The sequence below is a fragment of the Lynx rufus genome, unplaced genomic scaffold (assembly GCF_022079265.1).
Source record: "Lynx rufus isolate CCGP_SWC_20201006 ecotype Redwood Valley unplaced genomic scaffold, mLynRuf1.p SCAF_15, whole genome shotgun sequence".
Taxonomy (NCBI): Eukaryota; Metazoa; Chordata; class Mammalia; order Carnivora; family Felidae; genus Lynx; species Lynx rufus.
The window spans coordinates 38,404,354-38,428,542 of NW_025814829.1; the positions used below are offsets into that span (position 1 = coordinate 38,404,354).

Sequence of the window (24,189 nt, forward strand, 5' to 3'; positions counted from 1 at the left end):
TAATGAATTTGAGGGAGATTTCACAGAAACATCCATTGTCTCCCAAAATAACAAGTTAATTGCTTTCTCCTTCTCTGCTTTCTCTATGGAAACTACTTGTGGTTTCCAAGTATACTGAGTCTTTTTAATCCTCCTGATTAACAAACAAAGAAATGCAAATTTTTAAAAGATTGAAAACAGACAATCCATGATTGCATGCATGATTAAATAAATACATAGCTAGGGAAGCCTGGGTGGCTCAGTCAGTTAAGCATCCAACTTAGGCTCAGGTCATGATCTCGAAGTTGGTGAGTTGGAGCCCCCACTTGGGCTCTGTGCTGACAGCTCAGAGCCTGGAGCCTGCTTCAGATTCTGTCTCCCTCTCTCTGCCCCTCCCCTGCTTGTGCTCTATCTCTCTCTCTCTCAAAAATAAATAAATGTTAAAAAAATTTTTTTTTAAATCTCTTTCCCACTAGCCAAAGTGCAAGCAAGTCTGCTAGATTTATTTATCATCTGCAGTAATGTTGCAGTTGAAGTTCATAGTGGATGATGTAGGAAATTGCAACTTCTCAGTAAAGTAGAGTGAGTTGTCTTCTGCCATATCTGGATTTCTCCCCAAACAGGGAAAGAACCAGCCTCTGGTTGAATTATTGTGAGATATGCCTCTATTCTTATAACTTCCCTCTTTAAGCAAATGTTGTTTACCTCTTTGTTGTAGAATTTTCTCAGTTAAAACTTGATGATTCTGATCCTAATGCAGATTCCTTGTTGTTCCCTGACCACGTTTAACCCTTGTGGGGAAAGAGCATAAAAGTCTTCTTGATGGGCTTCTGGCTTTTATGAGAGTATTTCATGATCTTCTCTTAATACCTGGGAGGGTTTGCACCAGTTTTTTAATAGTATTTTAGTATGGTACGAAAGTGATCATCTTATTTTGGCCTTTCTCCAGAAAGGAAAATAAAACTTTGAATGGAACAAGCTGCAATGACATTGCCGTAACAATCTCAGGGATGGTAAAGGTGATCAAGAATTTTCAGCTGCTGAGAGGGATGGTTGCATTTCATTAGATGGTTCTTTTTTTTGTTTGTTTTTTTTTAGCAGGGAAAGCCAGCGTTTTATATGCTTGTTCACACCACGGCTTTTCCTGCTCTTCTTTCAGATGTCTTGATTAATTTCCTAAAGGAGGTGGCTGCTGCGGCCCCAGCATTGCCATTTTATTACTATCACATTCCTGCCTTGACGGGGGTAAAGAGTAAGTGTGGCTTCTTTCAATGTTTCTGTCCCTCCATCCCATATCTTACCCTGTTTCACTAAGAAAACTCCCACTCCATCCCACATCATCAAAGCATAATATTGTTGACCAGACAGTTCCAGTTGATCCACAATAAGTCAGTGTTATCCATCGTTGACACTTCCTTATAATGGAAGTTTTTAAGTGTGAAAGACGAGCTGGCACGTAGGCACTTCTAGCAGATATGTTGTGTCTATCGCACACACCCCTGCTTCTTATATGAGAAGACACAAGCCTGTAAGACCCTCAAGGAGAAAGACTGTGTCTACCATGTCCTCTACCGTATTCTCAGTGCGGTAGGTACTGAGGTACCCTGAGCCCTCCTCACTTCTCTTCTGGTTTTTCTTTTATTGTTACTATGCTTCTCCAACAAGGAGATTGTTACAATTAGATGACATTTCTTAGGGGCTTATTTTTTAGATTTCATTCCTTTCTACTTCCTTAAAAGAAAAAAGTAGAAGTTGCGCCTTGGAAACATGCACGTGTTGTCTTCAAAGAACAGAAGGTTTGGGGCTGTAATTTGACAAGTGTACAGGAACTACTAGGTGAGGGTGCGTGACGTCCAGCTGAGAACACGTTCTGGCACTCTGTACAGATGCAGGGGGACCTACAAGACGCGGTTTGGCATCTTCTCGAGTATGCAGATTAGTGAGGCATTGACTGTTTTGAGCAGTTCGTGCTGAGGAATTGCTGGATGGGATTCAGGAGAAGATCCCCACCTTCCAAGGGCTGAAGTTCAGTGACACAGATCTCTTAGACTTCGGGCAATGTGTTGATCAGAATCGCGAGCGGCAGTTTGCTTTCCTTTTTGGGGTGGATGAGGTAAGTCGCTCACTTGTCAGGTTAGTTGCCCTCTGGAACCATTTATAAAGCTATAGAGCAGCAGCCTCTTGCTTTCTCTTGTTCATAAAAGCGAATACTCTGTGTCTGTTTTTGACTAGCAACTACTGAGTGCCCTGGTGATGGGAGCAACGGGAGCGGTGGGCAGGTAAGCATGACGCATTTTTCCCAACAGTTATAAATGTCAAGTCCCCCAGGGAGAGGTAGTCACCACCTAATTGGTTATACTTCTTGCACAGACACCGTTTTTAATACAAATTGCCTTTCTTTCCCCCAGTCTTTCAGTACAAAGGAATTAAGTAGGGCATAGCAGTTTGTTAGCAACCCAATCATTGTCCCTACAAGCCTCTGCTGCAATCAGAGGTGAGGCACCAGAGCCAAGAGCATGCACAGAACCCGTCAGAAATTATTTAGTTACTAGTAACAGAAACCCATTCAAAGGAGCTAATGTAGACAAAGATAAGGTATAAACTACTGGAAAATTACATAAAACTCAAGAGGAGGAAGTGCAGTCAGCCCTAAGAGAAGATGAGAACCCAGAACTGCAAATCTCTCAGCAGCCACAGGAGAGCACTCTCCTGTCTGTGGCCCTCTGGAGACTCTCGCCCCTGTGTCTCTCTGCGCACCCCTCTATTTCCCCTCTGGCTCTCCACGTGGGCTTGCTGTGCGTCAGCATGTGCACACGGCCAATCGTGGCTGCCCAAGCATGGCACCTCAGGGTGTCACCAGATCGCACCTCCTGTTCAGTTTGCCTGAAGTCCAGTCACCTGCAGCCAAGAAAGTAGAATTATGTGGCCTGATGCCTACTTAGACAGGCTAGGAAAGGCAGGAAATTCGATTAGCATGTCCACTGCACATGGTAACCTAATTTATTAGAAAAGTGCCTACAAGGGATTGATTGAAATAATTTGTATTCACTGAAAGTACATTTCCTCCCTATAGGAAAAGTGTAGGGAGAAGCAAAGTAATATTGATAACATGTCTTGGTGACTGCGGCTTTGATGAAGAATAATTAAGTTGGGAGCTCCTGGGTGGTTCAGTCGTTTAAGCATCCGACTCTTGATTTCAGCTCAGGTCATGATCTCATGGTTTCATGAGTTTGAGCCCCATGACAGGCTCTGTGCTGACAGTGCAGATCCTGCTTAGGATTCTCTGTCTCCCTCTCTCTCTGCCCCTACCCCACTCACGATGTCTGTCTGTCTGTCTGTCTCTCTCTCAAATAAATAAATAACTTACTTAAAAATTTATTTAAAAGAAAAGAATAATTAAGTTGGATAATTTAATGGCTTATTCACCAAGTCAGGATGGCCAGAAATATCCATTGTCACTACAGGGACATTTCTGCCAAGGAGACCTGAATGCCTGGATATGCTGGCTGTGAAATTCTTACTTTTTTCCCCTGTAAATTCTTACTTTTTTGACTTTTGTTTTTTTGGGCCCCCATTTGGCATTTTTAATTCTGTCAACATAATCTGGAGGCAAAGTACATTTGGTTAGACTTTATTTCTTCTTCACTATAATCACATTCTCTCTAACCAAATATGCCTAAGACCCCTGGGATTTGAATTTTAGTATTCTGAAACTCCCCTGACGTTCACGTACATATCGTGACCTAGAAGTGTTCCACATCTATAAGTGACTTATCTCAGCTATTATGTTTTATTTTTCCTTACTTTATGACCAGAAGGTAATGTGGAACTTCACATTCTTGGAATCCCTTGCTGCTCATTCCAGGGTCTACATATATGAAGTACCAACAACATTCTGTTCTTCATATACCAAGATAAATATATTTTTCTGATACTGACTTAACTCTATGAGAAGTTGCTCGACACTGGGGAAGCATCCTTGTTAAGAATTTCTGTAAATATCTACCTTGCCGATTTCTCTAAAAATTCAGTGATTAGTCTAAGATATTTGTCTTTATTGGTAGCTAGAGACTTTTTTTTTTCCAGCCTACACTCTATCAGATCAAAGGAGTTATTCTGACTTTTATGTTTGCTGAATTGTAATAGATGGTGGTGTGAGGTGGTGAAAGCCTTTGCCACAACTCTGTAGCCTTCTTTAAGCCGGAGTTTTTTCACAGTGAAATAGAAGCCAGGCTTACCCTGCAGGGCTTTGAGAGGATTAGACATGATTTATGTCATTCACCTGGAACACAATAGACAGTAAATGATCTCTTGTTTTATTATTGTCTTTATTAACATTATTATTAGAAACTAGCTTCTAGATAATATATGAATTAAGCATATATATTACAGGTAGTGTATAAACTGGGCAGAGAATTTAGACAATCTGCTGGGATTTGCCCCATTCACCCAGTTCTTCAGCATAAGACTTCAAGGCCTCAGCTCAGATGCTATATTTTATCCACGGCTCTTGGCTAGCATTGTGCCTGCACATGTGCCCTGAGGCAGGTGTTGGCCTCATTTACTCCCTACCAAACACACTAACTCCATCTCTCGCTTTTTTCCCTTTTCTTCTAACTGTATCATTTTCCATTTTTCTTCCTTTTCTTTATCCCCTTTGGTGTTCTGTGCCTCCTCTTGGCACTGCTTAGTGTTGCTACAAAACTCAGAACTGAAGACACCTGATCTCTAATAGATTAGGGCCAAAAAATACACTTCTGGAAGGCCTGGTATATTTTTCCCTTTTAAGCATCAAAGGGATTGGAAGAACCTCTCCCGCTGAGTTATTGATCTTGCAGTGTATACTGTTTTCTTTCTAGTACCTATAACTACCTGGGAAAAAAGACAAACCAGATGTTGGAGGCTTTTGAACGAAAGGACTTCTCATCAGCCCTGAACCATCAGGTTAACTTGATTTTCCCTTCATATAAATCACAGCCACTTTTCTTTCCACTGGATAATTCTTATTCCTTCTCATCAGCACTCCTACCTTACCTGCCCTTGTTAAAATTGCCCAGCTGCCTCTCTCTTCATTTTCCTTCTGCTTCTTACCTGTTCTTGTTTAAAACCAAACCTGTCCCCATTGTGTGTGTTCCCTGCAAGTCTAATCAGGACCGGCCCTGTACGGGGATGATCTCTCTCTGTTCCTCCTACAAACGATCTTTTACTCTATGTTCAAAGTATTTTTGTGAGTATGAAATAAGTGATAGATTTCTGGGAAAAATGTGACCAAATGCTGTCCCCTTGAGGACCTGACACCCAAGTCTCCAGAGTTTATGAAGAAGCTGTGAAGCTGGTAATCCCAAATGGGAAGACTTGAGCTGAAGTCAGAGCCAGTCAGTCACCTTCACTTGCAGTGTGCTGAGAACTGGTGGAAGCATCCACCAGGCAGAAACAAGAGCCTAGTGAGTGATCTAAAAGGAGACATTGGCTTTGAACTAGGAAGAGAAAAGCAGCAGGAGATGATGCTTTACAGGGAGGACCCGGGGGGGGATAGTGGCCACTGTTAATGCTACATGGAGGACAGGCCAGCTGTCCAGAGAATGAAGAGACTCCTGAAGGGCAGAACCAATCTCGCAGCTGGGTAATATGTGTACTCGACACAAGTGGAATGGGATGGAAAGAAAGAGCGTAGGCACAAGAGAAGGACTTGGCCTCCGAAATAGTAAATAATCAAAGTGACTGAGTGGAGTATAATAAAGTGACGGAGTAGAGTATCCCAAGAAAATAAGCTGAATGAAACGCATAGGCAAGATCAGAGCAGGTGCTCAGTCCCAATAAGATTCAGATAAGGAATCTTTTTTAACAAGACAGGCTGCCTTTAGGGAAATTAGAGATTATAGAGCAGAAGTGCAGAACATCCTGGAAGTTAGAGGGAGAGGGGGTGACCTGAGCTCCAAGTCAGAGAGAATGTGAGGTAGCAGTTGCCAGGAATGATTAATTCCCCACCTTTTAGACCTGAACATTGAGAGATCCTAAATCTACTTCCTATTTCAAGTTTAAATAGGTGATTTAATAGTTGCCTTTGTTCAGCCTCAGATCACGTGAAGCTGAGAACAAGAACAGAGTAGGGACTTAGGAAGCTTTGCCAACTAAACCAAACATTGACAAGACTTTGGTTTAAATTAAGATAAGAAGTCTGTCTGAATTGTGCAGACTTTGCCTTTTTTTTGCACTGATGGTTATTTTCTTTTTCCTTAGTTTCCCAGTGAAAGTTATTTCTGAAAATTCCAATCTGTTCTAAGCTGAATGACAGGGAAACCATATGATGGAGTAGACAGTAAAACAGCTGTGATAGGAGCCCTTCCATTTAGTGGTTTCTTTCATTGACTGGTCCGGTTTCCATCTCTTTCTTTTCCCTCATTAGTCCCACTCAAAATAGTATTGGCAAGGAATTTAGTTTACCACATTCTCTGTTTTATTCTTATAGAAGGCTAGTGTGAGTGGGTCTCATTTACTCATATATTTATATGCCAAGGGCTGGGCCAAGTGCATAACTTCATTAATTCTGGTCTCTGCTCTAAGGGAATATACAATCAAGTGAAGAAGCAAAAAGTTAGGGCAGAATTTATTCATTCTAATGGACTTAAATGCCATCTGTTATATTTACATAAGTGAAATGACACACATACAGAGATCTTCCGTACAACCTTGTTTATAAAACCAAAAGATGGAAACAACCCAAATATCCATCCATAAGGAAATGGTTAAATGCATTGTGTTTGAGTTACGCAATGGAATTCTATGCAGCCCTTAAAAGGGTGAAATAGTTTTCTATGTATAGGCCTGGAAATATTCCATGATATATTAAATGTAAAAAAGCAGCAGGGTATAGAGTCATGAATGTGATTTGCTACAGTTTGTGTGAGAGGGAGAAAAGAACATAAATACATACGTGTTTGTAAGGTTCTGGGTGTTAAAATTTCATTCTGCACAGAATTTTCTGTTACTAGACTGTATACAGTTGATGAAAACAACTAAGAGTAAAATGTTACTGAAAAGGTATCTCTTCATGAGACGGATGGAGTCTTTTTCTTATGAATTAGTTCACAAATTCTTGGATGAATATTACTTAATGCTAGCATGAGTTTAATTTCAGCATCGATATTATTTCTGGTTTTTGTTTTTAGAGAAATGAGTGCTGCGAAACCCTGTAGGAATGGAAGAAATTTTGTTACAGCAAAGTCACTCAATTCTTTGAACAGTTTTTGAGTCATGTTAAAAATCACAGAATGCTTTAGTGATTTTCAGCTAACAGCCTGGGTAGCAACATTGAAAATAATGTTGTAAGCAAGAAGTTGAAAGCCCTATGGTTTTTTAGAGGACTCGTTACCCATTAATTAGAGGAGTCGCTTTGTCACTTTGTCAGTGCCAATACCAGTATTTTGATCTGCTCCTTTATTTGGTTCCCAGAGGTGTCCCAAGGCAGTGATATGGGAGGTATGTCTTTATTTTTTTCAAAAGTGGGAGAAAAAGGACTATGAAAAGGAAATACAAAAGGACAACCTGTAGCTGTATTACATGCGAATTCTTCACCTCATCAGTTTTAGAAAATAGCATTTATGGATGTCGAGGATCTAGAAATTATTTATCCCCATAAATCTTAGCCTTGGCTAAGTGTCCCTTAGGTATCTTGGAAAGAAAGTGCCCCAGAGGTTAGTGTACCCCAGTTTGAGAACAGCCACAATAGCTGATAGTTTAGCTATGCAAGCTAGATGAATAAAGGGTGCCTGCCCCCATCTTAGCTCTAGCCTACAATTCTATCTTTGGCGCTTCTTTTCTGCAAGAGCCCTTTTAATAAAGCTTATGTATGTGAAAAGATCCTACCTTCTCCTGGGTGGATCTCAACCCCAACCTCACTTGGCTGTTTTTTTCCACTCTGACAGGCCTTCAGACAACTAGGGTGTGTGGGCTTTTTAGTTTGGGGTTTCTGTCCTTTGACTTCCAGAATTTCTAAATTGTTATCACAGCTTAGTAATACTGACTATAGATTTGTGTTTTTCTTTTTCCTTTCCAGTTTTGCATTCAGAGATTTATCAACTTTGTGCTCAAACTTGGTAAGTTTTCTGCTTTGCCTGCTATGAGTGTAAAGGAAATGGAACACCATCACTGTGAGGGTTCAACAAGGACACCTTTAAAAAAATTTTTTTTGATGTTTATTTTTGAGAGAGAGAGAGCAGGGGAGGGGCAGAGAGAAAGGGAGAGAGAATCTGAAGCAGGCTCTGTGCTGTTGTTGCAAAACCCAGTGTAGGGCTCGAACCCACCAAATGTTGGATCGTGACCTATGCTGAAGTCGGACACTCAGTCAGCTGAGCCACCCAGGCTCCCCCAACAAGAACACTTCTTCCTGTTCCGTTGCAAGCAGAGTTTTATTTCCAATACTAGCTTTAAGGCCAACCCTATAAAATGGTGAAGTAAACCTATTTGGAGAGTCTTTGGCACCCTTCCACAAATCTCAATCCTCCATTTTACCACGTTGTTTGCCTCCCCCGCCTCTGCACACCATTTTTTTTTATCCTTTTCTCCCACCATCCTGCCCTTGCTCATTAAAATTCTACCACACAGATTTCAGCCCGAGGGCTTGGTGGGGGAAGGCAGTCTGAACACAGACCTTACTAAATTGTGAATGACTGACAGCTCTCCCAAGAGTATTTGCAATGTAAAGAGAGTTTATTAACATAAGTAAGCTCAGATGATGGAGGTTTGGATAATAGGACAGAGTAGAATTTGAGGGAAATACAGTGAATTTGCATAGAGAAACCTCCTCACAATCTCCTAAATCTTATCCCGTGACAAATGCCACCATTTAGTCCACCTCTTGAGGAGGTTGGCCCTTTCTGAGAACTTGGGTCGAGTCCAGGAAAAGTTTTAGGTTTGTTCTTGGCAGACCTCCCACCTCCCTTTCAGAGCCTTTTGTCTTCTGGCAACTCCTCCCGAGCTCCAAGCACCTATCATATGGAGCACCTCATTCCTTCAAGGTCCTCCACTAGCTCTCTTAATCCTTCGAAGATGCTGTTTCCCATTCGCTCTTCCACTTCCATGATTGTTGTCCTATTTATGTGCCACAAGTACTGTATTATTCCCTTGTCCTACCTAAGCCATACTTTTCACAAAATTGTGGGTTTGGTGTGGTAGGTGCGTATGTTCCTAAGGTACATTTAAATAAATATTAAACTATTAAAACTAGAGCTAAAAGTGTGCTTGTGTACATATAAGATTGTCTAGCAGTGACACTGCAACATTTCTGCCACATAGAGTTCTAACATACTAGCTGATACTCTTGCCAGAATATTTGCATTTTTTTTAAGTTTATTTCGTAAGAGAGAGAGAGAGAGAGAGAGAAGGGGAAAGAGAGAATCCCAAGCAGGCTCCACGCCGTTAGCAGAGAGCCTGTTGTGGGACTTGAATTCACAAACTGTGAGATCCTGACCTGAACTGAAATCGAGTCAAACACTTGATGGACTGAGCCACCCAGGTGCCCCCAGAGTATTTGCGTTTTGAATGTGGACTCTTGAAGATAATTTTTATGATTTAAGAGAACACATCTTTAAAGAAATCGTTTCAGACTTCCTTGGCAGGTTGGAGCTTTCGTGATTTAGTCAAGGAGAGACTATCTTAATAAATTTGTAGTCTACAGGGCACCTGGGTGATTCAGTTGGTTGAGCATCCGCTTCAGCTCAGGTCATGATCTCGTGGTTTCTGAGTTCAAGCCCCACATCGGGCTTGCTGCTGCTATATGTGCAGAGCCTGCTTCAGATTCTGTTCCCCTCTCTCTGCTCCTCCCCCACTTGCACTCTCAAAAAATAAATGCTTAAAATAAATATATAAATAAACTTGTAGTCTTACTATGAGGGTAGCTCCCTATTCCACCATTTGTAATAAGTCTGGGAGGGCCATTTTGCATTCATCAAACTATACTGTATCTTTGGTCATGTTAGTATTTTCCTTCCCAATGTTCAATTAGTTAACTTAGCAAAAGAAAGTTATGTTTCATACCCTAGATCCAAAAACGATAGCTGATTAAAACAAATATCTGGCTGTGCTGTATTGTTTCCTTAGATCCGCCTTCAAAATCCCTAATTCTATGTTTAGCTCTGTTTTCTACTATTTCATTTCACTGAATGTAAATTTTTCATTTCTAGTATTTCTTTTTGGTTTTTTCCCCCAGATATTTCTGTATCATCAATTCTCAGGATGTAAGATTTGTCAGTTAAGCATTTGCTAGCTCTTGTGTGACTTCTTTTTCTCATGTGTTTTGTAAATTTTAATTCTGAATTTGTCTTCAGAGACTTGTTTTCTGGAGAATCCACTGTGCTCTAGTTTATAAGGTGTCCTAACAAGTGGTTTTACATTTGCCTCTGTTGGAGCTTTTACCAATTCTAACCAGTTTTTAGGTTAATTTCTTTTTTTTTTTTTTTTTTTTTTTTTAATTTTTTTTCAACCTTTTTATTTATTTTTGGGACTGAGAGAGACAGAGCATGAACGGGGGAGGGGCAGAGAGAGAGGGAGACACAGAATCGGAAACAGGCTCCAGGCTCTGAGCCATCAGCCCAGAGCCTGACGCGGGGCTCGAACTCCCGGACTGCGAGATCGTGACCTGGCTGAAGTCGGACGCTTAACCGACTGCGCCACCCAGGCGCCCCTAGGTTAATTTCTTAATCCAGTTCTTACACCAAGTACCTAATGCAAATGTGGACCCAGTGTTCATATATGGCAGAAGCTTGGGGTTTCTTTCATATGATCTTCTTCCATCCACAACCCTGGTGGAAATGAAGCTTCCTTGCCTCTCTATGCCCAGGCCGGCAGGCTGGCTCCCAGTTTCACACAGGGAGTTTAATTCAACCCCCTCTATACACAGACCCAAGGCTTCTTCTTGGATTCCTGACCAGCTTTATAACACCAGCTCTAAAACAGCAGCATCTTAAATAGTACGTTTCTCAGGGACTTCTTAGTTTTACTTGAACTAAATTCTGTCTTAGCGATGAAGTCCTATCATTCGATCCATGGCAGTATATCCCTGAATCAGATTATCCTCCTGGACCAGTTGGCTTCAGCAACTCCTCACCACACTGACTTCCCTCTTCCCGATACCTTTGGTCCCTCCTTGTTTCTGAGGTTGACTTTGAGTCTTCCTTTGTTTTGTTTTACTGTTTGCCAAGTTGTTTAAAATATTCCATCTTTTCTATGTGTTTGAGACAGGAAGAGGAATTTCCTGTGTCTGCTAAGTCTGCCATAGTGACCGGAAATGTTCCCCTCTTTTATTCCCACCTTATCCTGTCATAGAAGTCACTGTAAGAATGTGATCTCGCTTTGAGATGTTTGTGGCAAAGTGGACAGTCCCAGTCACATTTCCTCATTTGTTTTTCTTATCTAGGTTTTGGAGTGTCGCAGACGAAAGCCATCATGACTCTGGTTTCTGGGATTCCAATGGGCCCACCCCGGCCTCCCCTGCAGAGAGCTTCCAGAGAGTTTATTGATGAAGCCAAAGCTAGGCTGGAGAGCCTGGATTTCCTTTCTTCCACTGATTTAAAGGATGGAAACTTGGAATCCTGTAGCTAAGGCCTTTCTATCAAATCAGAGTGTGTACCTTGAATACTGCATTCATTTCTCAAGGGCTTTTTAAATGAACTTGAACTAAACACTTTTCTAACAAATGAAATCTCACCTCAATCGACAAGTATTTAAGTACATTCTGTGATCCTAAAATGTTTAATTTTTGTGAAGGGGCAAAAACCCTAAATGGGGTCATGAACCCTAAATCATTCAATATTTCACAACATTTTTGTGGAGAAATTTCTGCTTATATGGATGAAACGGAATCAAGAGGAAAATTATAAGTGATTCATTCCACTTGCCTTTAGGAGCTCCCATTATCTTGATTTCTGATTCTTAATCCTATTTTAAAATTTTCTAATTTTAAACCCCTATAATGTACTTTCATTTTAATAAATATTCATTTGGAATCTAGGACAGCTCTGAGCTACTGCATTTAGGCGGGTACACTTACTTTAATACCAAATTACAACATGACTCAACTTTACACAACTATTAACACACCAGCTCACTTTGCTGCTCAGTCTAACTCCAGACTATCTGCTTTCAGATTAACTGTGATGTCACAGTTTTCCCCCCAAATATTGGGTTATGTGGAAACTTGCTTGACCACTAAAGGGCCCATGAGAGTGCTTTTCACAGAACCAAGAAAAGGCCCTCCCCAAAGATGAACTCAGGTCTCCACTTCTTGCTATACAGAGAACTTGTCACAGCTCAAAATCTCAAAGAACCAAAGGGCTCTCCCCTGGGCACCACATACTTCCCCTTTCCCCATTGAGAAGAAAGTGTCTCCCCAACAGGTCCCTGAATTACTGGAAGTGAAGGCCAATGTCCCTTCTACAGTTAGCCCAGGGGCCCCTGTTATTTCTAGGTCATACTTTCAAGCACATTTCTTCAGTGAAGGAAGATTTGAGGAGGACCCAAAGATTTTATTTCAGTCTAGCTTTCCCTACACACCTTCATTACTCTTTCCTTTCTACGTACTATATCCCTGGCTGTTTAATCTCTTTTCCAGCAAACCCTTGTGAGCGCTTCCTAGTAACAAAATATACTGCCAGTCAACCCTTGATGATTTTATTTATTTAAAAAAAAAATTTTTTTTTAATGTTTATTTACTTTTGAGACAGAGAGAGAGAGCATGAACAGGGGAGGGTCAGAGAAAGAGGGAGACAACAGAATCTGAAACAGGCTCCAGGCTCTGAGCTGTCAGCCCAGAGCCCAATGTGGGGCTCAAACCCACGGACCTCAAGATCATGACCTGAGCCAAAGTCGGACGCTTAACCGACTGAGCCACCCAGGCGCCCCAACCCTTGATGATTTTAAACCTGACTATCCAGTCTGTCACTTATCTAAGATTTTGTTTTTGTTTCTTCTGTAATGAGTCTGCTCATTGGCAAAGGGCAAGTACTTGAAATTCATGTCAGGTATACTTTTTATTTATTTATTTTTTAATGTTTATGTTAGCATGAGTTGGGGAGGGGCAGAGAGAGGGAGACAGAGGATCTGAAGTGGGCTCTGCGCTGACAGCAGGGAGCCTGATGCAGGCTCTAAATCATGAATGGTGAGATCATGACCTGAGCCAAAGTAGGACACTCAACCGGCTGAAGCACTCAGGCATTATTGTTTTTGCTGTGTCTGGCATCTATCAGGCTCTGTCGTCATTGTCTCCAACTCTATTGCTTGGTTAGGTAGTGACCATGCACAGTCTCACTCAGCAGCACACCTCTCAGGGTTTACTGCATTAAGTTTGAATTTAATGTTAGATCAAATCCTCCCTGGCTTTTGAGCCATGGGTTACTGTGGCAACACATTTAAAACTAAATCTTAGAAGAATAAGATACTGTGACTTACTATTTTGTAAACAAAACCAAGCCTATGGGCAAAATGTACATCCTTACTGGGATATTCTGGGCTGGTACATTTTGTCCCTCAGAGGTGACACATCACTTTTTGTGCTCTGGGACATACTGATCACTGCAGCTTACCCTGGATTCCTTATTTATATACCTCTTGCCATTCTTGCTCTAGGTGGGGTCTCGTCTTTCCAACCACACGTAGGTGTGAACACAAGGTAATTTTCAGATGCTTGTTTTTTGTTTTTTTTCAAAGAGAAAAACAAGTTTTAAATATGGTATATGCCAAGTCCTGAATCTCATATGCTTATTTATCTATTCTTTATAGTTATTTTATGATGTAGGTTAATGATGTTTCATCGAATTTCTAAGATGCTCTTCATTGTAAGATATCATTTGATATACCTCTGAGGAAGAAAAAAACGCTGATAAAGTAGGACATGCCATCTCATTCTAGAGGTATCAAAATGCTTTTCAAAGTGTATTTTAGAACTGATACAACAGAGCATTGTCCCTATTTTAAAATGAGGTAACTATGGCAAAGAGAAGTTTAATATCTTAAGGTCACACATGGTCTGTGGCAGAGCCAGAACAGGAATCTTGACTGGATGGAAACCAGACTATATTCCACACCAAGAGTCTTAAAAACGTATGTCCACTTTTAACAATACCTCTTAGCTAGTGTTATCCCTAAGATTCAAGCCCAAGGGCCTACTGATATAGTGGAGAGTTGGGTTCAACATAGTATGAAATAACAGACGGTATGGCATGGTTGTATGAAAGGCAGTGTCACCTCATGGTGAGGAGTGTGTGCTCAGGTCCAGGCTGTGTGGGTTCAAGTCCCGGCTCCACCACTCTGTGTATGACCTACAACATTTCATTTAGCTTCTCAGTCTTTCAGTTATCGATAACATGAGAATTATAATATGTATTACCTGTCTCCTGGTTATTATGAGGATTACACCAAATAATACATATAAAGTTCTTAATGAATATTAAATAGTGTCTGGCACGGCATTCACAGAGTGAAGTACTAGTTTTTGTAGCTATCCAAGGCATTCATATATACTCTTTATACAACAGAGAAATATTACATCACTGCTAAACCTTTTAATGAATAGCTGGCGAAATAAAGTTGAAAATGAGACTAAACCCAAGGCAAGAACTGCAACAGAAATTTGCATTTATTATTAATGAAGCCCAGATTATAGTGCCACTCTCAGGTTTTTTCCTGGGTTGGGAAGTTTTACTGTGTTTCCATCCAACCATAGATGGTAGGAAATGAAAGGTATCTGTGGGTTTTTCCACAATGAGATACCACCTCACACCTGTCAGAAGGGCTAACATTAACAGCTCAGGCAACAACAGATGTTGGCAAGGATGCAGAGAAGGGGATCTCTTTTGCACTGCTGGTGAGAATGAAAACTGATGCAGCCACTCTGGAAAACAGTATGGAGGTTCCTCAAAAAACTAAAAATAGAACTACCCTACAACCCAGCAATTGCACTACTAGGTATTTATCCAAGGGATAGAAGTGTGCTGTTTTGAAGGGTCACATGCACCCCGATGTTTATAGCAGCACTATGAACAATAGCCAATGTATGGAAAGAGCCCAAATGTCCATCGCTGGATGAATGGATAAAGAAGATGTGGTATATATATACAATGGAGTATTACTCAGCAATCAAAAAGAATGAAATCTTGCCATTTCCAACTACATGGATGGAACTAGAGGGTATTATGCTAAGTGAAATTGGAGAAAGACAAATATCATATGACTTCACTCACATGAGGACTTTAAGACATAGAACAGATGAACATAGGGAAGGGAAGCAAAAATAATATAAAAACAGGGAGGGGAACAAAATAGAAGAGACTCATAAATATGGAGAACAAATTGAGGGTTGCTGGAGTGGTTGTGGGAGGGAGGATGGGCTAAATGGGTAAGGGGCATTAAGGAATCTCCTCCTGAAATCACTATATGCTAAGTTGGATGTAAATTTAAAAAATTAATTTAAAAAATATATCTGGGGGTGCCTGGGTGGCTCAGTCAGTTAAGCGTCTGACTTCAGCTCAGGTCATGATCTTGCGGTTCATGAGTTCGAGCTCCGCTTCAGGTTCTGTGCTGACAGCTCAGAGCCTCGAGCTGCTTTGGACTCTGTCTCTCTCTCTCTCTCTCTCTCTCTCTCTCTCTCTGCCCCTCCCTGTTCATGCTCTGCCTCTTTTCCTCAAAAGTAAATATTAAAACATTTAAAATTTTTTTTAAAAATCGTTCAAAAAATATGTCTGTGGGTTTTTGAATGAGCTATGTGTGACTATTTGGAACAGGGACTAACAATTAGAGAATGCCTTGTGCTAAGTGATTTGAGAACAAGCAGGTCAAAGAAGCATGGGTAAGAAAAGGGAAAACAATGAGTCATCATTATTGAAAAATGTGTGTATAGGATAGGGAGGTATGTGACATGACTTTGTATTAAAAATGTCACTCTTGAGACAATATGATGAGTAGATTGGAAGACAGAGACCAGGAAGAGGTAAACCATTTGGTGGCCTATTGCAATTGGCACCCAATGGTGAAGCCCTAAACTAAGGAAGTGGCAGAAAGGAATGAAAGAATAGAATCTGAATATAGAAGATATTTGTATTTGTTATATATTCTTTGTAACAAATCACCCCAAAACTTAGCAGCTCAAAACTGCAAACATTAATTAACTGACATAGTTTTTGAGGGTTGAGAATCCAGGAGCAGTTTAACTGGGTGGTTCTGCCTCAAGTTTCTTTTACAACCTTGTAAATAGCAGTCAAGCTATTGACCAGAGCTTCACTCATGTCAAGGTTCAACTGGAGCTGGAGAATCTGATTCTAGGTTCACTTAAAAAGTAGTGGGCAGGCCTCAGTTCCTTCCTGGCTGTTGACCAGAGGCTTCAGCTTACTTCCTTTGGAAAGAGAGAGAAAGAATGGGCCAAGAGCCCAAAACAGAAATAATGGTCTTTTAAAGAAATCTCAGAAGTGACCTACCATCCCTTTCTGTATGCTATTAGTCATACAGAAGACCAATTCTGGTACAATGTAGGATGGGACTAACAGGGTATGAATTCCAGGAGGCAAGGACCATTGTTGGCCATCTTGGAAGGTTGTCTACCACAATGCTGAAGGAATCAGAATTGACACCCAAGAATCAGAGCCTGTGGGACATGATATAGAGAGGTCCACCAAGCATGTATATATGTTAATCTGAAGCTCAAAAGAAGGTTTGGTTAGGAGATAGAGGTTGAGGAAATATCAACATAGAGATGGTAGTTGAAGCGATAAGAAGAATAAGATTATCCAAACAGAGTATACATAGAGGGCTAAGAAGAGAACCTAGGCATGACTGGCATTTGGAGTGCCTATAGAGGAGGTGGCATAGGAGTCTGAGACGGAATGATCAGAGATATGGGAGCACAGCTGTGCTCAAAGGAACTCCAAATCCTCAAATATGATGGGTGGTAATGTTCAGAACATTTGCTTGGAGAAGAACATAGAGTTCAAAGGAAAATAGTTAGCAAGGTAACAGCCTCAAAGGACCAGAGCCTCCCAACCACCACCGAAGGCCTCTTTGAAGTGTAGGTAGTCCTGGAAGCTCAGCAGTTGGGTACTGCACGAGGTACCACTCTCAACCACCCCATCACAGGCTGAGCCCCAGGCTTAAGGTAGGTCAGAAGCAGCACAACTCACCATCAGGCTTCACAAGCTGCAGGGAAGAAGACGAGCTGGAAGACCAGCAGCCACCCAACTCCTGACTCAAGGGAAGGAAAGACTCAACCCAAAACAGCTGAAGGACCTGCCCAGACCAGGGCCACTGGTAAGTGGACAAGTGGTCAGCAACTGGCTCTGGCAGAGTATGGGATTGGGGGGAAAAGGCCCAGATTTGTCACATTTGACAATTTCTGTGGTCTAAATATTCCCACCATGGTGATATCAAATTACAACATGACATCAACTGGCTTGCAAACTTCTTGGAGATGGAACAATTGGCTCTTGGGAGCATGACTCTAATACTTTATATATTACTGTTTTAAGTTTTTTACTACTAAATTTACATATGCATTATTAATTTTATAAATTATATGTGACCAGTTAAATATAATTTAAAAAATTATATGTTATTTTTTATATAAAACATTAACCAACCAATCATACCCTAGAACCCAAATGACTCTCCCTAGAGAACATGACTCTCCCATAGGATTCATCTGGACCAATATGTATGACCACACTGTTCTGTTCAATAGCAGATACCCATGGTCTCATACTGCAAGCCTGGGGTTCGATTCCCGATGAATCACAACTCCTGGGCACTCAAACAGTGCTACTTGCCACATTCCAGGAAGTAGGCCCATCGACAAACCACTCTCAGGAATCAGAGCCTGTCTCCTAATTCCTTCCTGCAAGTTTCTTCCATGCATTCCCGCCTGTCGTAGACTCTGGGTCTGGAGTTCCTTCTTGTCCAGCAAGAAAGCAGGACGTAGGATTAAAAATGTGAGAGAGGCTGATGTCCGGGAAAGAAAAGAGCCCCGATTAAGGGTCCTTGCTCCGTTTTTATTAGGATCAGAAGGCTTACAAACGTGGTGTTGGACGTGCACAAAGAGACAATGAAACTGTGAACATTAACTCATGGGCATGAGGGAATGGGGGTTTTGAAAATAAGTGGTGTTAGGGGTTTGGTTTAATACAAAACAAAATCCTAGCGCCCTGCGGGGAAGATTGTTTACAGTTGTTTACAGCAGACATGAGGCTGTTTACCCAGACTGTTCGAGGGGACAAGAAAGAGCATGCTACCTCAAGGTCAACAAGGCATCTTTCTTTTGCTAATTAGCTCAGCTTTGGGCAACTTCGCCCTGCAGAGGTCTATAGCTCTATTTACCTGTTTACCTAATTTGGTCCTTCCTTCCTGAGAAAGCAGCTTTCCGCTATAGAACCAAGTTGGGGGGGGGGGAGGGGCGCTTCCACCCTGAATACCTAATCTTGTTTACCCCATATTTGAATGTTTTCATCCTGAGATTCCCTATTTCTATGCATTTGTCCTATACAGGGACCTTTGCCCCACTTTACCTATTCTTGATTTACCTAATCTTGTTTACCCAAACTTTGGTGTGTACATCCTATGGCTTTCTAATTCTTTATGCCTTGTTAACCCATCAGTGCAGGCTCAGGGAATTCCTAAACTTATTCCCCACACCTGCCCACGCCCTTGTTAGCCTTCCAGTAGGAAAACCATCATTTGCTCTCTGATTATGGACCATTGACCAGCCACTTAAAACTCTTCAAGCTTAGCATCATAAAATTTGTTTACTCTTCCTAAGAGCAAATAGGACCACAGTCTTTTTAATGTTCTACCAAGAATGTGACCACAGAAATGTGAGATAATAACCAAATGTTGAGTTAAGCCACTAAGTTTATACTAATGTGTTATGTAGCAATAGAAAACTAAACTTTAAGACAGTTTTGTGGAAATGGTACATTCGATATATATTCTTTTTTCCTTTAGCCTCTGAATTTCTTCTTAAAAAAAGTTGTCCAAGGTCTTTTATGTTCTTTCAAATCATGATCAGAAGACTCAACTATTTCTAAGCCCTCATTATTGATGATAGTTGGATTAAAGGCTACAGGGCTGGGGCCACATTTAAATATTAAATATTGCTTTGATGGAATTCTAATACTGCAAGCAGTTCAAAGGGCTGTGGTTTCCCCCATTGCAAATGAAAATTAAAACTAAACGCAGAGAAGCCAAAGACTTAATCAGGAATGTCCATAGCAACTCTATTCACATTAGCCAAAACTAGAAATTACTCAAATGCCCATCGTCAGGAGAGTGGATAAACAAATTGTGGAATGTTGATAGAACAGAGTACAAACAGTATAAAAAGTACTGCTAGATCTAACAACATGGATGAATCTCAAAAGTATTATGTTGAGTGAAACAAGCCAGATCCAGAACAGAACATGATGCCACTTTTATGAAGTTGAAGAACAAGTAACATTATTGTCATTAAAGTGAGAATGATAGTTACCACTGAGAAAGGACACAAGATAACTGTCTGGATGATAGAAATGGTCAGTATCTGGATTTGGGTGGTAGTTCTATTGGTGTACACGTAGGTTAAAAAAAAAAAAAGGCTGTCCATTTAAGGGTTTATAATCTTTACATATGTAAATACCTCAATTAAAAGATAGGGACCACAATTAACTGAATTAATTATGCATGAAAATTTGGGGGGAGTTCTTTCAGTGTAGTCTGTATATAATTGAAAGCATGGTGATCTGTACACCCCCTTGAGAGAGTTCAGAAAAGACCATGCTTGTGGCCCACAGGAGAATCACAGACTTTTCTTACTGGGGATTGACTAAAAATGGATCAGAAGGAATGAAATAAAATGCAAAAACTATGGCCACTAGGTCTGCTTCAAGGGAGGAATTAGGATCATGTGGGGAAATAAAGCCATTTATTCCCCCCAACATCCTCTCCTTCAAAATATCCAGTTATCTGTACCACAGACCTTACCTACTAAGAGCTTAGGCCTTTACCATAATTTGCCTTGGCCTGTGGTAGAGTTTCTCCTCTGAGATGTCTTGTCTTAAACCGACAGTCTTTGGACCTTCTCGGCTAGGAAGATATGGGTTCAAGGCACTTTGAGAACAGAGACACTGTACTGTTTTAAACGTCATCCAGCCCTACATGACTTGTTACCTCTTTTCCTCCTTACAGGGGGATATAAGAGTCTGTAATGCTCTTCTCCTCATTCTTACATGACTGTGTTCTTGTCTGCCATTCAGATGTTAGCTTAAATACTACCTTCTTGGAAATGATATTTTTAACCATCCAAGTTTAAAATAGCCACCCAGTCAAATTCTATCTCAGCATTATATTTAATTCTCTGCATAGCATTTGTTACCAGTGAATATTTTATTCGCATCCATGTTAATTGTCTCTCTGCTAAAATGCAAGCTTCCTTGAAGCTGTGGCTTTATGTCTTCATTGGTGTTAGGGAGTTTCACTTCAGACATTGCATTTTCTCCATGCTATCTCTCTTCTACTTTTGAAACTTTAATTATGTGTACAATAGAACTTTTCACCATGTTCCACTCATCTTTTAGGTTTTTTCATGTATTTATCGTTTGTTTTTCTCTGCAAGGTCAATGTGGATATCTTCTATTGATCTATTTCCAATTGATGAATTCTCTTTCCTGCTATGTACAATCTATTACCTCATTGAGTTCTGAATTTCAGTGATTTTTATTTTCACTTCTAAAATTTCTATTTGATACTTCTCACTTACTCCAGCTCTCTGTAAATCATCTTCAATGTTTTCATCTATTTTTCCTTTTTTAAAAAGTTTATTTATTTATTTATTTATTTATAGACAGAGACAGCATGAGCAGGGGAGGGGCAGAGAGAGAGGGAGAAGAGAGAGAAACCCTGGCAGGCTCTGCATTGTCTTCACAGAGCCCAACGCGGGGCTCAAACTCACAAAACTGTGAGATCATGACTTGAGCCAACACCTAGAGTCGACGCTTAACCAACTGAGCCACTCAGGCTCATCTATTTTCTTGAGCATATTAATCACAATTTTTATAAAGTCTCTGATGATTTCAGTGTCTGGATCATTTATGGGAGTGTTTCTCTTATTTTTTCTCTTTTTTAAAAGTTTAAAAAAAATTGTTTAAGTCTATTCACTCATCCATTCTGAGAGAAACAGAGAGTGAGTAGGAGAGGAGCAGAGAGAGACGGCAGAGAGAATCCCAAGCCCCATGTGGGGCTCAAACTCATGAACCGTGAGATCATGACCTGAGCTGAAACCAGGAGTTGGATGCTTAACTGACTGAACCACCCAGGCACCCCATCTTATTTTTTTCCTCTTGATTTTCAGTCATTTGGCCTGTCTCTTAGCTTGCCTGGAGACTTTTTTTTCTTTATTGAATTTGGGAGATTCTATAAAAAATTTTACAAGTTACAGGTCATTCTGCCAGAAGAGGAGGACAGAGCACTTTGGTCCAATGAGAAAGTACGATGATTCAAGGCTGGTTCTCATTCCCCTGAGTTTGTCCTTCCTTCTAGAATGTACTTCTGCAGGGGGTATCAGATGAAAGCCTGGCCTCTCTTCCTTGGTCCAGGTTTTGTCTCTCTAGTATCATTAGGCTCCAGAAAGCTCTACCTAGTTTTTCAGCCTCATAGCCTGTTTTCTATTTGGCTTCTTGATCTCTTGCCCTAGGCAGGTTAGTTAGGAATCAGCAAATGCATCAAAGTGCAAAGTGATTCAAAAGCTCTGCTCTTCCCTCTTCCCCAGGATTTTAACTCCTCAGATATTAGCTGCCTTACTTCTAATGCTTCAAACAGCAGTCTTGTTTGGATTTTTTTTTCCCTTCAGATTTTGGAGTTGTTATTGGCAGGAGAGTCGGTCTGATAAAACTACTCTATCATACTACACAGAAGTCATCTCTAAATGCAAGCTCTATGAGAAAAGGATGTCATCTGTCTTATTTATGGCCATTTCCTCCAGAACAGTGCCTAGTAAAAAAAATTTTTTTAAGCCCTCCATAAACATTTATTTTAATTAATATAAGTAAGAATTACACCCTATTAAAAAAAAAAAGAATTAGACCCTATATCTGTCCTTGACATCTGTATCATTTACAGTCTTGCATATCTATCCAAGGGAGTCTAGAAGGGTAGATGTTTTCCTTTTAAAATAATTCCTCACCCACATTCCCCCCCAATACAATAGACATCCATTCTACTGTGTTTCATGTGTAACTTTTAAAAACATTTTTTTGCAAAACATCTAGTATAATTTTTTTTGAAGTTTTTAAATTTATTTTGAGGGTGGAGGAGGGCAGAAAGAGGGAGAGACAGAATCCCAAGCAGGCTCTGTACTGTCAGCCCAACACAGGGTTTGAATCCACCAGCTGTGAGACCATGACTTGAGCTGAGATCAAGAGACAGATGCTCAACTGACTGAGCCACCCAGGTGCCCCTAGTGTCATTTTAAATTGACATAGATAACTTATTTTGTTCCTTTTTTTTTTTTTTCACTAACCCTACACCCTTAAGTTCTGTGTATATCCAATTCATTTCTTGTGACCGTTGCATTAGATTCCATGGTTAACATCCACTGCATTTTACCTGTCTAGGGAAGAACATCAAATTGCCTCTAACTCCCTGCCAACGTGAATAATGCTGTAATAAACATATCTTAAATGTTCTCTTTTGGACTTCTGTAAAACTTTCATATATATCTATATATCTATAAACCTATAGATATATAGATATATATATATAATCTATGTAAAACTTATGTAAAAACTTATATAGATATATATATCTTATCATATGTGTGTGTATATACATGTATACATACACACATATATATGTGTATACACACATATATACACACACACACACGTACTTACACACACACACACACACACACAAACATGAGCAGACTTGTTTGATTTTATCCATACAGATTGTTTGAGTAAGTAGTACCTGATTTCTCCCCAGAATGGCTGTATCAGTCTGCTTTTTTACAAGCTGGGCATGGTGAACCTTGTATCCCAACATCATCACCAACATTTGACAGTATTCACTTTTCTAATGTTTGCTGATCTAATGGGCATGTGGTAATATCTGATTATTGTTTTAATTGCATTTCTCCTGGTACTAACACTTTTGAGCATCTTGAATATGCTTAGTGACCTTTTGGTTTTCCTTTTCTGACATTGCTTCTTGTCCCCTGCCCATTTTTCTGTCAGGATTGCTACATTTTTCTTGTTGGTTTGAAGGAGTTTCCTGAATAGTTCAGAATAGTTAATCATCTCTTGACAGCCTTAAACATCTCTTGACAACCTTGAACATCATGAATATCTTCCCCAACTCTGTCAACTATGCAATAACTTCATTCATGGTGTCCTTTTTGAGCAAATATCCTTAATTTTAATATAACCAATGCCTTTTGTTTTTTTCCTGTGGTTCGTACTTTTGAACTTTTCCTTAAAGGGACTATTTTTTTTTTTAAGTTCACTCATTGGGGTGCCTGAATGGCTCAGTTAGTTAAGTGTCCAACTTCTGCTCAGGTCATGATCTCCTGGTCCGTGAGTTCGAGCCCTGCATTGCAATCTGTGCTGACAGCTCAGAGCCTGGAGCCTGCTTCAGCTTCTGTGTCTCCCTCTTGCTCTGTCCCTCCCCTACTCATGCTTTGCCTCTCTCTCAAAAATAAACAAACATTAAAAAAAATTGTTTTAACTTCATTTATTTTGAGAGAGAGAGAGGGCATACACAAGTAGGGGGAGAGGCAAAGAGACAAGGAGAGAGTGAATGAATCCTAAGCAGTCTCTGTGCAGTGCAGAGCCTAACATGGCGCTTGACCCCACAAACCATGAGATCATGACCTGAGCCGAGATCAAAAGTCAGACACTCAACCAACTGAGCCACCCAGGTGCCCGTAAAGGAATTATTTTTTATATATCTTTCCCTGAAACTAACATCCAGATTCTGTGGATGCACTTGTGAGGGTGGCAGATGAATTTGGCCCACAGGATAACTTGGATTGTATACCCTCCTGGAATGCAGAGAGCACCCAACTTATCTTCCTCCTTGGGTTTTGCCTTTCTATCCATCACTTTCACTTCTTTTACCCTTTTATATGTTCTTAATGTAAACCTACCAACTTTAACATAATTTATTCTGGTTTTAGAAGTGAAAAGGGTGTAAACAATTCTCGGAGGA

The 24,189-nt window shown here is 40.5% G+C and overlaps 1 protein-coding gene across 4 annotated transcripts in view; it reads left to right on the top strand.

Annotated features, from left to right (window-relative positions):
• NPL (N-acetylneuraminate pyruvate lyase) overlaps positions 1-11,981 on the top strand; it is a 38,469-nt gene extending 26,488 nt beyond the window's left edge. For 2 of the 4 annotated variants that reach the window (XM_047076872.1, XM_047076875.1), the window contains exons 7-12: positions 1,139-1,231; positions 1,944-2,092; positions 2,212-2,258; positions 4,839-4,923; positions 8,036-8,075; positions 11,393-11,981. In XM_047076872.1, the coding sequence (XP_046932828.1) occupies positions 1,139-1,231; positions 1,944-2,092; positions 2,212-2,258; positions 4,839-4,923; positions 8,036-8,075; positions 11,393-11,577 (599 nt within the window). In that variant the 3' untranslated portion in view covers positions 11,578-11,981. The remainder of the gene's footprint in view (positions 1-1,138; positions 1,232-1,943; positions 2,093-2,211; positions 2,259-4,838; positions 4,924-8,035; positions 8,076-11,392) is intronic. The other 2 variants (XM_047076873.1, XM_047076874.1) reach the window with 2 other exon arrangements.
• Positions 11,982-24,189: the final 12,208 nt, after the last annotated feature.